The 12,571-nt window shown below is 50.0% G+C and overlaps 1 protein-coding gene across 2 annotated transcripts in view; it reads right to left on the bottom strand.

Moving 5' to 3' along the window:
- The window catches only part of HPSE (heparanase), a 34,742-nt gene extending 23,041 nt beyond the window's left edge, over nucleotides 1-11,701 (bottom strand). For both annotated transcript variants that reach the window (XM_074992011.1, XM_074992012.1), the window contains exons 1-3: nucleotides 11,514-11,701; nucleotides 7,587-7,732; nucleotides 575-700 (exon numbers count right to left, since the gene is read on the bottom strand). In XM_074992011.1, the coding sequence (XP_074848112.1) occupies nucleotides 575-700; nucleotides 7,587-7,732; nucleotides 11,514-11,680 (439 nt within the window). In that variant the 5' untranslated portion in view covers nucleotides 11,681-11,701. The remainder of the gene's footprint in view (nucleotides 1-574; nucleotides 701-7,586; nucleotides 7,733-11,513) is intronic.
- Nucleotides 11,702-12,571: the final 870 nt, after the last annotated feature.

Here is a 12,571-nt window from a genome sequence, read left to right as displayed (position 1 = left end):
GTCTCACAAACAAAAGTGGGTCCAATAACAGATATCATCTCGCCCATCTTGACTACTTAAAAACTTTCCACGGCATTTAGTAGCCCTGCTGTCAGTCACTTTTGACAATTGGATTTAACGTGCTTTTGACAATGAGATTTAATGCGCTTTTGAAAAATATCAGAGGGGTAGCTGAGTTAGTCTGCATCTTCAAAAACAACAAGAAGTCCTGTGGTACCTCATAGACTAACAGATACTTTGGAGCATAAGCTTTTGTGGGCAAAGACCCACTTCATCAGATGCGTGAGTGGGGGCGGTTTCGGCGGAGGGTTTAAAGAGGGAGTCTCAATTAAGTTAACTGCTGATAATGGGCCACAAACTCCGTGACTGAGCAGACTTTATCAAATTTAGCGCTCTCCTTGACTGAGACTCCCTCTTTAAACCCTCCCCACTCATGCATCTGATGAAGTGGGTCTTTGCCCATGACAGCTTTTGAAATTGTATCCAAGAACTCAGGCAGCTTTGCAGTTCACAGTTGTAAGTCACAGCACAAGAGAGCCCTTCCAATTAACAGGTATTATGACAAATGTCTTACTTGTAATTGTTGTATTTTTGTACTCTTTCCAGGCTTGTTCCTGAAGGAGTGCCTTCTCCTGGATGGGCCACTGAGATAGCAGTAGCTCCTCCACAGAAGTAGGAATAGATCTTACCCCACAAATATCTGCAAGGGAAAAAAAAGTCCACAACACGTCACAATAAACGTCTCATAATATTACGCTTAGGTAACAATAAATGGAGAATCGTATTCCACATAAAAGAAACATACAGTAAAAGTCTTTATTATCCCTCACCTCTGGGGAACAGGGTGCCAGATAATCAAATGTGCCGGAGAGTAGAGTGGGGCCATGGCTTTTAACATAATGTTCCAGTTATATGGGTGCCACATAACTGAGCTTTTACTGTAGTTAAATTTGTGCAGAATGGCTCATGAATTTCTGTAGGGTGAATCCTCCTGCCACATTTAATGTGTTAAACATTAAAGAAAGGAGGAATGGTTGACATTTTCCCAGTCTAAAAATCAAATAAAAACAGCTTCCTTATCAACATATAAAAATATTTAGCATTTACATTGTTAGTATTTACTGTATTTTAACTGTTTTGAAGGTTTTTGCCAGCCCTGACAGAATTATTTCCAGAACGGCCATACCGGATCAAACCAAAGGTCCATCTAGCCCAGCCCAGATGCCCCAAAGGAGTAAACAGAACAGGTAGTCATTGAGTGATTCCTCTCCTGTTGTCCATTTCCAGCCTCTGACAAACAGAGGGTAGGGACACCATTCCTACTCCTTCTAGCCATTGATGGACCTAACTTCCATGAATTTATCGGGTTCTTTTTAGAACCCTGCTAAAGTTCTGGTCTTCACAACATCCTCTGACAAGGAGCTCCACAGGCCTGCCATAGGCTGCATGAAGACAAACTTCCTTTTGTTAGGTTTAAACCTGCTACCCATTAATTTCATTTGGTGACCCTGACTTCTTATGTTATGGGAACAAATAACTTTTACTTGTTCGCTTTCTCCATAGCTGTCATGATTTTATAGACCTCTATCATATCTCCCCTTGGTCTCTTCTTTTCTAAGCTGAAAAGTCCCAGTCTTTTTAATCTTTCTTCGTATGGCACCTGTTCCAAGCCCCTAGTCATTTTTTTGCCCTTTTCTGAATCTTTTCCAATGCAGACGTGGAAAAAGTACTCAAAAAGTGAAAAGTGCAGCTGCTTCCACTTCTGGATACTTGAGTACAATCAAGCTGTGGTGTGGTGTGTGTGCATACAGGCAAGCGCATTTGCTTAAATAGTTTGCAGAGGGACACCAGCGACTTGTACTTAGGTACATTTCCCCCTTCACATAAAGCAGCTGTACTTCTACTCAAGTACCCTTTTGTGTACTTTTTCCACCTCTGCCAATATACCTTTTTTGAGATGAGGCAACCACATCTATAAGCAGTACTCAAGATGTGGGTGTACCATAGATTTATATAGAGGCAATAAGATATTCTCTGTCTTACTCTCTTTTTTAATGATTACTAAAATTCTGTTTTGTTTTTGACTGCCGCTGCTGCTGCACACTGAGGGGATGTTTTCCACAGAATTATCCACAATGACTCTGAGATCTCTCGAGTAGTTACAGCTAAAGTAGTTGCCATAATTTTGTATGGATAGCTGGGAATATTTTTTCCGCTGTGCATTACTTTACACTGTGCATACTTTTAAAATTCATTGCCATTTTGTGGTCCACTTCGTTTGTGAGATTTTTTTGAAGCTCTTCACACTCTGTTTTGTTTTTTATTATCTTAAGCAGTTTAGGATCACTAGCAAATTTTGCCATCTCACCGTGTATCTCTTTCTCCAGCTCATTTATAAATAGGTTGAACAGGATTGGTTCCAGTATGGACTGTTGGGGGACACCATTAGTTACCACTATCCATTCTGAAAGCTTACTGTTTATTTCTATCCTTTGTTTCCTATCTTGTCACCAGTTACCTGTCCATGAGAGGACCGTCCCTTTTATCCCATGACAATTTACTGAAGAGCCTTTGCTGAGGGACTTTGTCAAAGGCGTCTTGGAAACCTGAGCACACGATATCCCCCGGATCCTCCTTGTCCACTTGCTTCATGACCTCCTCAAAGAAGTCCCAGCATCATGGGAAGGAGAGTAGATACGAGCAAAACACGTCTTTTCTTTAAAACATACCAGCTACACCTACACTAGAGCGTTTTTCCAAAAGGGCACCTTTCGAAAGAGAGGAATCAAAAGATGTCCTTTCGGTGTGGGGTGTCCACACAAGGGCCGGGGCTGGTGCCATCTATGAGCGCCATTGAAAGGGCTACCCGCCCTTTCAAAAGTGGCCATCCAGGCCATTGAAAGAGAGCATCTACACTCACCCATGCCCTCTTTCAAAATAAAGGGCCAGGAAACGCCATGGACGGGGTCGCATAGCGGCAAAGCCCTTCTGGGGCCACAGCCAGCCCCTCCTTTAAGGGCCCCTTCCCAGGCCTGCACAGCACGAGGCCTGTGAAGCTGCCACAAGCCCTGCAGATGCAGCGCCCGCAGGGAGAGCCATGGAACAGCAGCAGCTCAATACCCTGCTGCCTTCCCCCACCAGAGTGGTGGCCGCCCTGCAGCTCCTGTCAGGGGAGGTCTCTCAGGGGCAGACGGGGACACCCTCCCAGACCACTAGGTCCCCTGGCACCCCCCCACTCGGGTGCCCAGCCAGCTGCGGAGCCACCCCACCAGCTCAGAGTTGGGGGAGCAACTGGTCACGGGGGAGTGGGATGATGAACGGTGGCTCTGGAATTTCCACATGTGGCAGCAGATGTTCCTTGAGCTCTGGCAGTGGCTGCCCCCCAGCCCAGAGACACCAGGATGCCCGGCTGCGATGCGTCTTCCCTGCGGAGAGGGTCGCAATAGTGGTCTGGAAGCTGCCCACTCCAGACAGCTACCGCTCCTGGGACACCAATTCAGTGTGGGCAAGGCCACAATAGGGGCCCTCATGATGGAGGTAAGGAGGCCTGAGCACGCACCCACCGGGGGGAGGAGCCTGGGGCGAGATGGGGCCTGGCACACCCCACACCCCCTCAGGGGTGCCTATGTCCCTTCCCCCCCCACAGGTGGTACATGCCCTCAATGCCATGTTCCCCCAGAGGGTAGTCCACATCGGGGACCTGGATGTGGCCATTACTGGCTTTGCTGCACTCGGGTTCCCAAATAGCTTCAGGGCCCTCAAGGGCACCCATACACCTAACCACACCCCAGAGCACAGCAGAGAGCAATATATAAACCGAAAGTGGTTCCACTCCGTCATCCTGCAGGCCAGGGTGGACATCCAGGGCCGGTTCCAGAACCTACATGTGGGTGGGCCTGGCTGCAGCCATGATGAGCGAGTGTTCCAGAACTCGGGCCTGTGCCACCGGCTGGAGGAGGGGACCTACATCCCCCATAGGGAAATCTCGCTGGGTGACACCACGGTGTCCCTCTGCCTGGTGACCGACGCCGCATATCTGCTTCAGCCCTGGCTCATGCAGCCCTAAACAAGCCACCCCACTCCCAGCCAAAAGCTCAGCTCAACCATGCCCGCCACATGGTTGAGCGAACCTTTGGCTGGTTAAAGGGCTGGTGGCACTGCTTCCTGGCCTGCCTGGAGGTGGGCGTCCTTGACATCCCCAGGTGGTGGTGGGCGCCTGCTGCACTCTGCATAATATTGCAGAGAGCAAGGGGGAGGCCTTCATGCAGGGGTGGCTAGCCGAATCCAATATGGGCTACCCCCAGCCGACCACCGCCTCTAGCCGCGAGGCCCACCATGAGGGGGTCCGCGTCTAGGAGGCCCTGGGTGAATACTTTGTACAGGAGTCCCAGTTAGCACTGCCACGGCCTCCCCCAGGGGGTTTACCACACACTCCCCACCACTCTGCGCACTGCCCCCCCCACCTCCCGCACACAGCACGCAGGGTTGTCGGAAAAATAAAGAGTTATATTTTGCGCAACAAAAATGCGTGTTTAATGTCTTCTATGCATAACGTAACAACAAACCATTTATGGGGGGGTGGGGGGAGAGCTAACGATTTACAGGAAGAGGGGGACCTGGGGTGCCCAGCCTGGTGGGCGGCCACTCTGGGGAATGGGCTGAGGGCTGTGACCCACTCTGGCCCCAGGACCTGCACCCCCCGCCTTGTCCAGGGTCCCTAGTGGGGCTGGCAGGGCGCAGGGAGGACCGGGAATCGGCCTCGAGCCGGTGGTCTGGCCCAGCAGGGCCCTCTTCTGCGAAGATGGTGGGTGGAACTGTTGGAACTGCTGGCCTGGATGCCCCCTCCCCAGTAGGTGCCCATAAACTCCCCCCAGGCCACCTGGTGCCACATGGCCTCCCCCTAGTCAAAGTGGAGACAACAATCTGCCATAGGCTGTGTCCACACTAGCTTTCATTTTTTGAAAGAGGCATGCAAATGAGGGAAATCAAATGCAAATGAGGTGCAGATTTTTATATCTGGCATTTAATTTGCCTATTCTTTCAAAAAAAAAAAAAAAAAAAAAGCAGTGTATAGGCGGCTCTTTTGAAAGTAAACCCCACCTTCGGAAAAACCCTTCTTCTCCCCTTTTTATGGGGAGAAGGTTTCTTTCGAAGATGAAGTTTACTTTTGAAAGAGTCACGTCCACAGTGCTCTTCTTCTTTTGAAGGAAGATGCAAATGAGGCACCAGCTATGTAAATCCGCACCATTTGCATTTTCAGTTTCCCACATTTGCATGCCTCCTTCAAAAGAGAAATGCAAGTGTCGACACAGCCATAGAATGGGGACAGACTGACTGTGTTGGAATATGGTGAGTTTGGATTATGGGTGACCATAATTTGGTACATTGGTTATTGCTGGAGGAAGTTCTCTGAGTGATCAGGCTACTGAGTTTGAATTTTTTATGTAAAGCAACTAGACAGATAATGTACTATTTGAATAAAGACTCCACAGTGCAGGAGGATAATGAGGTCAGCAGTTCATATTGCACAAAACAGGCAAAACCACTTCCTCCTTCATGCAGTGAAAACTGCTGATCTCATGACAAGAGTGGTGGGAAAAGGGCAGAAGTTCTGGAAATACTAAGTGTGTCCTTCAGGCACTATTTTATTTTAAAGACCAAACCCATAAACCACACATCAGCACTGCCAGATGGTAAACTTTGGAGGAAGTACATTCACACTGAAAGAGCAGAGAAAATACAGGAAATATTTCAATTTAACCCACACACAACTACCACTGTACAGAATACTTTGCCAAGGTTTTTCCATTAGCAAACCCAGCATCAGCAGGTTATAAATTCTCAGTGCAATACAGCATTAAAACCTGGCACATGCAAGCTTCCTGTCTAGCAGTAAAGTGGGGGATTTCTTTTTTAAAACCAATGCTGATTAAATGTTAGGGTGGGATTCTCTAATGCATTCAGTGTTGTCCTAACTCTACTCCCCTTGAAGTTAGAGGGAGTAAACCAGGGTATATCTAGTGAGCCTCCTAGGGCCAACCTTGGTTCCATCCACAGCACTGGAAGTGGACAGAGTGGATGATGTACGCAGACGCTGACCTTTAGGCTACATCTACACTAGCCCAAAATTTCGAAATTGCCATGCAAATGGCCATTTTGAAGCTTATTAATGAAGCACTGAAATACATATTCACTGCCTCATTAGAATGCCAGCAGCCGCGACACTTTGAAATTGACACGACTCACCACTGCACGGCTCGCCCAGACTGGGTTCCTTTTTGAAAGCACCCTGGCAACTTTGAAATCCCCTTATTCCTAACAGCAGAAAAGGAGCCCCGTCTGGACCAGCCGCGCGGCAGTGAGCCGGGTCAATTTCGAAGCGTCATGGCTGCTGGCATTCTAATGAGGTGCTGAATATGTATTTCAGCGCTTCATTAGTAAACTTCAAAATGGCTATTTGCATGGCAATTTCGAAATTTTGGGCGAGTGTAGACACGGCCTTAATGTTGCTTTTCAAGTTGCCCTTAGCAAGAAGAAAATCATTGTCTTGGAAGGGAGCAGAAACAGGCCAAAGAGGGGTGCTCCCGAAAATCCCACCCAAAAAAGTAAAGCAGAATAAGCTCTTCTCTTTCACCTAATTACTTTTTCAGATCGTGCTTTATTTTTGGATGCACTGCATTTTTCCAGCAGAGGCAACCTAGCACAAAGGTACATTTCCCAACTGATAGGCTGGGATTCTGCTTGTAAAGAGACCAGTTTTCCACCCTGCCTCTCAATTGTCATCATTTGTTTTTTGTACTCTGGTAGCAGTCAGAACGCACTAGGCTACGTTCACACAAAATCCCTGCTGGAGCTCATAACCTTTGGAAACCTAAGGAGCCAGCTGATAGGGAAAGGGAGCTGGGCAGACTGTGATGGATCAGGCAGTGGTAGAGGAGACAGAGCAGAAAGGAAGAGGAAGGCAAGGAGATGCTCCAAAAGACTTGTGCCAAGAAGAATCTTCTAAAAAGCCCTAGCCCACTAAGGACTGGTCTGTACCAGGCATGTAAGTCAATTGTAGATACGTAATTCTAGCTACAGCAATTGCATAGCTAGAATTGACTTACTTGGCTGTCTTCACAGAGGGAGGTCCAATGGGAGACTTCCTCCCATCGACCTTCCTTATTCCTTCTGATACTGAGGAGCACAGGGGTCAACTGCTGACCCCAAAGAGCTTGACTTTGTGCATCTCTACCGGGTGTGTGAAAATGAATTCCAGAAGATCGACCCTGAACGGGTTGATCTTCTGTGTAGTGTAGATGTACCTTAAGTTGGAAACATCACTTAGTGGTACCTCTGTGGCAGCCTACACTCAACTGTGCTATCCTCTCCCAACAGTTAGGACCTAGGCATGTCCCATGTCCTGCCGGACTGCCAACATCACCCTTGTCTATTGACATGTATGCACAGATTGGAATGCAGCCTCACAGTTGAGAGTTCTCAGTGCTGTTGACCTATATTTACTGTATCAGCAGCATGCTTTCACGCATGACTTTATAAATTAAATTATAACATTTTCATGGTTCACATGTTCCCATCTGTGTTACCTCGATTTGCCTGCAGTTCCCATAAGTCTCTCTCTTCTAACGTTGAATCCTTCTCGGGGTTGAAGATCAAGAAGTCGGTTCTGGTGCCACCAAATCTCAAGAAGCCTGGCGACAAACCTCTTGCCAAGGTGCGCAGTTTGGGAGAGCTGGGGAAGGGAGAATTCAGAAACAGAACAAACACCTTCATGACAATCAGGCTGGCTGGGGTTAGTCATAGAGATGGTTTGGAATGCTGAAAACTTTCACATCCAGGTGCAAATTTTACATCATGTGGCCTCAGGGGCATTGCTGGAATTCCCTTCCCCTTCCTCTCTCTCTTTTCATACCTCCCCTTAGACATATCATTCCTTGCCTATTACACCTATGGGCTGTGTGTGTCACCAGCAGCGCTTCCATATCCATACTTAATCCCCCTGCATCATTAACAGAGCTGCCACAAGGTTAGGTCAGGCAGTTGCTCTCCAGGGAAAGTTCTCACTTCTAAAGAAAATGGCCCGTGCTGTGACTGGGGAAATCCTTTGGAAATGGAGGGCTTTCTGTGTTTGACTGTGGTTTTTCCTGCCTTCCCAATTGATGGAGTTTTTGGAGAGGAAGTGATGGCAGAGCTTTAATGTCATGATTGAATGTTGAGCGATACATGTAGCCATATTTCATTTGTTCTGCCCTAATTCTCTCCTCTAATGGGGAAACAATCTTACAAGTGGTTTGAAATATACCACGGGCTCATCTACTTTAAAAAGTTGTACTGACTTAAGTTAAAATTGGTTTTAAATTTTGATTTGTAATTGATGGAAGCAACCCCGAAACCAGTCATTCTTAAACCAGAAACAGAGACCGCACAGGGGCTGACATCAGTTTAACTAACCAGATTGAAAAAAAGAATACTATGGTCAAACTGGTGCAATCTGCATGTGTAGACAAATGCTCAGTGGAGGCATGCATGGGGAACTTGCTCCTTGAGCACAGCCACTGCATAGGAAGAGACAAGACTGTCCCTCTTCATTCTGACCTTGCGGCAGAGACAAAACTGTTGTAGTTCACTGATGGTCCATAACAGAGATAACAGTGCAGAAGATTATCAGCTGCCAATTACTTCCTCCTTGTGGCAGAGCCTGAATCATGAACTCTGATTAGATTTTTTTTTTATCCCACTTTCACTTTGCTGGTGAATGTGAGAGAGGTTCGAAGTACACTAGCTCCTGGACTGGGAGATTACCAAACCCTCTCTGAGGCAGGCTGACCACACCTTCCCTTTCCTCCCTCCCTGCTGGGACTGGGAGCACTATCAGCAGAAGAAGGGTGACTGCATGAGCAAGCTGGGCCGTTCCCAGGCATACAAGCTGTGTAGGGCACCTGAAAATTTGGGGCAACAAGTTTTTGGGTGCCCTGTGCAGCTGCATATACTTGTGCATCTAAGTATGGTCCTATTCCTTCTACTGCAGCCTTTTCGGTTCCACTTTACTCCCTTCCATCAGCTGCTCTGTCCTGCCAGAAGCAGCAGGGCCACCTTCTCCCTGCCCCCTTCCTCCAAGGTGCTCCTCTCAGCCAGCAGCTGGCTGCTAGGAAGGCCTCTCTCCTGCCAGGCAGGGGGCAGAAAGAAACCCTCAGCAGCTGTTCTCTGGCCCCAGGCAAGCACCTGAGCACAGTTAGAATCTCTGTGTGTAGTGTGGGGGACAGAGGGAAGGAAGCTCTGGATCCCAGGCCTCCAATGGAAGCTATGCAGGGTGTGGGAGGAAAGAAACCCCAGGCCTCTGGGACAAGCTGCACAGAGGGGACTGGAAGACCCAAGCCTGAGCAGAGATCACATGGGGAGGGTGGTGAGAAGTCAGGACTCATTTGCATAGGGCCTCAAAGTGTAAGAACAGCATTGTGAGCAAATGGCTCCAGGCTCTGATCCCCAGAGCTCAAGCAGTGGGGCACAGGGACAGATTTTCTTTGGAAAGAGTTTCCAAGATGTGAGACAATCCCCAGGGTCCACGCAGGAGGAGGGATCCTGAAGGCCCAAGCCATGAGAGAGAGAACCCTGCGAGAAGAAGGTAAAACTAAGACCCGGCAAAGGAAAACACAACAGGAAGGCCGAGAAGAGGCTGGGCAAGGGGAGGAAAAGGGAAATACTGGGACAAAGGCTGCTGCTATACTACCATTCTCCTCTTGGAGGGGGCACAGTAATAAGGCAATTCTAAGCAGTCTAATGAGCTGCTTACATGCATTTTCAGTGCCTCATTAGCCTAACGGCTGCCATGCAAACAGGCTTCGAATTGCAGATTGACAGCGTAGATGGGGCAGCTTCGAAATAAGGGCTCCAGTTTGACATTCCCTTACTCCCACAGAACTAGATCCGAGTAAAGGAATGTCGAAGTGGGGCGCTTATTTCGAAGCTGCCCCATCTACACTGTCAATCTGCAATTCCACATTTCTTTACACAGCTGCCATTATGCTAATATGGCACTGAATATGCACATTAACACCCCATTAGCCTGCTTCAAATTGCTTCATTACCATGGCACCTCCGATGTAGAATGGTAGTGTAGTAGCCGCCTAAGAGCAAGGGCCTGGAGAGAACAGAACTGAGACATGGAGGGTTACAGCAGCCGCAGGAAAGAGGGAGTCAAAGGAAGAAGAGAGGTGAACGGGACAGAAAACACACTTGGTACAAAATAGCTTGCGGGCACAGGAGGAGCGAAAGTGGGAGGCAGAGGGCAGAAGAGACACGGTGAGTCAGAAGCAGAAGGGAGCAAGGCAGCACTTTGGTGAAGGTTAAACATGGGTTGATTTTCTGGTGCGTTTCCTAAACTGAGGGAGGTCTGTTTTTCCTCAGGTGCAGATTCAGCCCCAGGCAATGACAGAGCTTCCTCAGCCCTGGTTTCCCTTCAGTGTAAGCAAAAGATGTAAGAACATAAGAATGGCTGTACTGCATCCGCCACGTTATGAGAAAGGAGTAAACAAATGCTTCCCTATTTACTTTTGCCACACCAGTCATGAGTTTATCACTCTCTCTCACGTCCCCCTTCATGAGCGGAGGGAAGTCCAAAGCTGCACCAGGACTAGGAGGTCAGCTCACTTCATTAGTCTGCTCAGTGGAAGGGGCTAGGAGGCTATGAGTTGGGGACCCCTTCTAACTCTGGAGGACTTGGCTTCCTTTGTGGTGTTGTGGGGCCCCCATCTGACCTCTCTGCTTGAACTACACCAGTGCTCCTCTCAGGGGGACTCAGTCCTACTTTTTCCTCAGCTCTGTTCTCCAGCTCTTTAATTCAGTTAAAAAATCCTGTGGAGTTTGTGCTCATTAGAGGTGATGGAGCGACAGCCCTGCAGAATAAAGCACCTTGTTTACCCTCAAAACAAGCACAGCATGGGCAGGTGTTCTGTGAACTGCCTCAGCCCGCTGGTCCTACCAACCCACATGTTTACACTGCAACCACACCCGGGGTTGGCCCAGGTCAGCTGGCTCAGGCTGTCAGACTGTAAAACTGCAGTGTAGATGTCCAGGACCAGACATGCCTTGGTATAAAGAAGAGGGCCAGCACCCTTTTCATTCAGTAACTGGACAGGACCTTCTGGCCAAGGTTACCGCTGCGTGCCAGGGAAGGCTCCGGGTGCTGGGGCCCCAGAGGGCTGCGAGGTGACCTCTGCTAAGCTTTGATCATGGGGACAGGAACATCTGCTGCTCTGTACAGGTCTTCGCTGCAGGGCTCCTACCTGGAGAAGAGGGGCACCTGCAGCGGCTGGCAAGGAGCCGGGGTGAGAAAGCAAAGCCCAGGCATTGGCCACTAGGCAGACTGTGGCTGTCCCAGGGAGCTGGACAGCTTGTAAGTCCCTGGCCCCTGCACACGGGTTGGGGCACCCTGGCGAGCCGCGGGGGCACAGAGGGGCTTAGGGCTGTCTGTACCCGGGGGAGGGGGACGGGGCGGCCGCGGGCCGGACACTTACCCCAGGAGGAAGATGAACCTGGGGTCCCTGGCCAGGTTGGCATCGATGGTGATCGAGAGGAAAGCCGGGCTCACCTCCCGGGCCGGCTCGCCGCGCAGCTCGACGCTCAGCACCGCGCCCGCTGCCGCCCGCCCGGCCAGCAGCAGCCACAGCAGCGGCCGCAACATCCCGCCCCGCCGGCTGCCCCGCTGCTGCTGCGGCCGGCCCGGCTCGCAGTTCCCGGGCGGGCAGGCACCTCCCACTAGCGCACGTGCACGGGGCGGGCTCAGGGGGGCTCGGCCCGCCGCCACGTGGCTCTCTCAGGCCAGGGTGCGCGCGGGAGTTCCCGGGGGCTGACTGGTGCAGTCCCCCGCCCAGCAGTTTGCCCCGCCGCTGGCCCGTGCAACGGACCTAATCCTGGCTAATGCGTCTCCTCCGCCGCTGCTCCTAACAAGCCCGGTACGGTTGTGCAGACGTGCCCGAGCCGGCTGAGGTACCCGCCCTTTGCAGTCCCGGCCTCGCCCCCCTTCCCGTCGCAAAAGGAAGCCCCGAGGTCAGCGGCCTTGGGAGGTAAACCCGAGCCCGCACGTGCATTGCACGTCCTGGATCCATGTCAGGAGACCAGCCCGCCTGAGCCTTTGCGAGTTCCCAATCAGCCACCGCCCTGCAGCAGGCTTTGGTAGGGGATCAGCTCTGCATCAGAGCAAGACCAACGTCCAGACTAGCACCTGTGTTTTGTCAGTCTGCGTCCAATCCATTGCGCTACCAGCGCCCGGAGGTTGCATGGCTCTCCGGTCGTCTGTGGTAGTTGGGTAAGACAATGGTTCCACCTTCAGGACGTTTGTTAATTTGGTATGGATGCACGGGGGACGCCACCGTGCTGATTATAGAGCTCTCTCTACCCTGACTATCTGCCACAGTAATTAAATTCTGAATTCTGTTCTGCTCTGGCTATGGTCTGAAGAAGTGGGTCTGTCCCACGAAAGCTCACCTAATAAACTATTTTGCTAGTCTTTAAAGTGCTACTTGACTACTTTTTGTTTTCATAATTAAATTCTAGTGATTGATTAGCATATCAT

Source organism: Carettochelys insculpta, chromosome 4, assembly GCF_033958435.1.
Source record: "Carettochelys insculpta isolate YL-2023 chromosome 4, ASM3395843v1, whole genome shotgun sequence".
In the NCBI taxonomy this organism is placed as follows: Eukaryota; Metazoa; Chordata; order Testudines; family Carettochelyidae; genus Carettochelys; species Carettochelys insculpta.
This window is presented reverse-complemented; position numbering and strand designations above follow the sequence as displayed.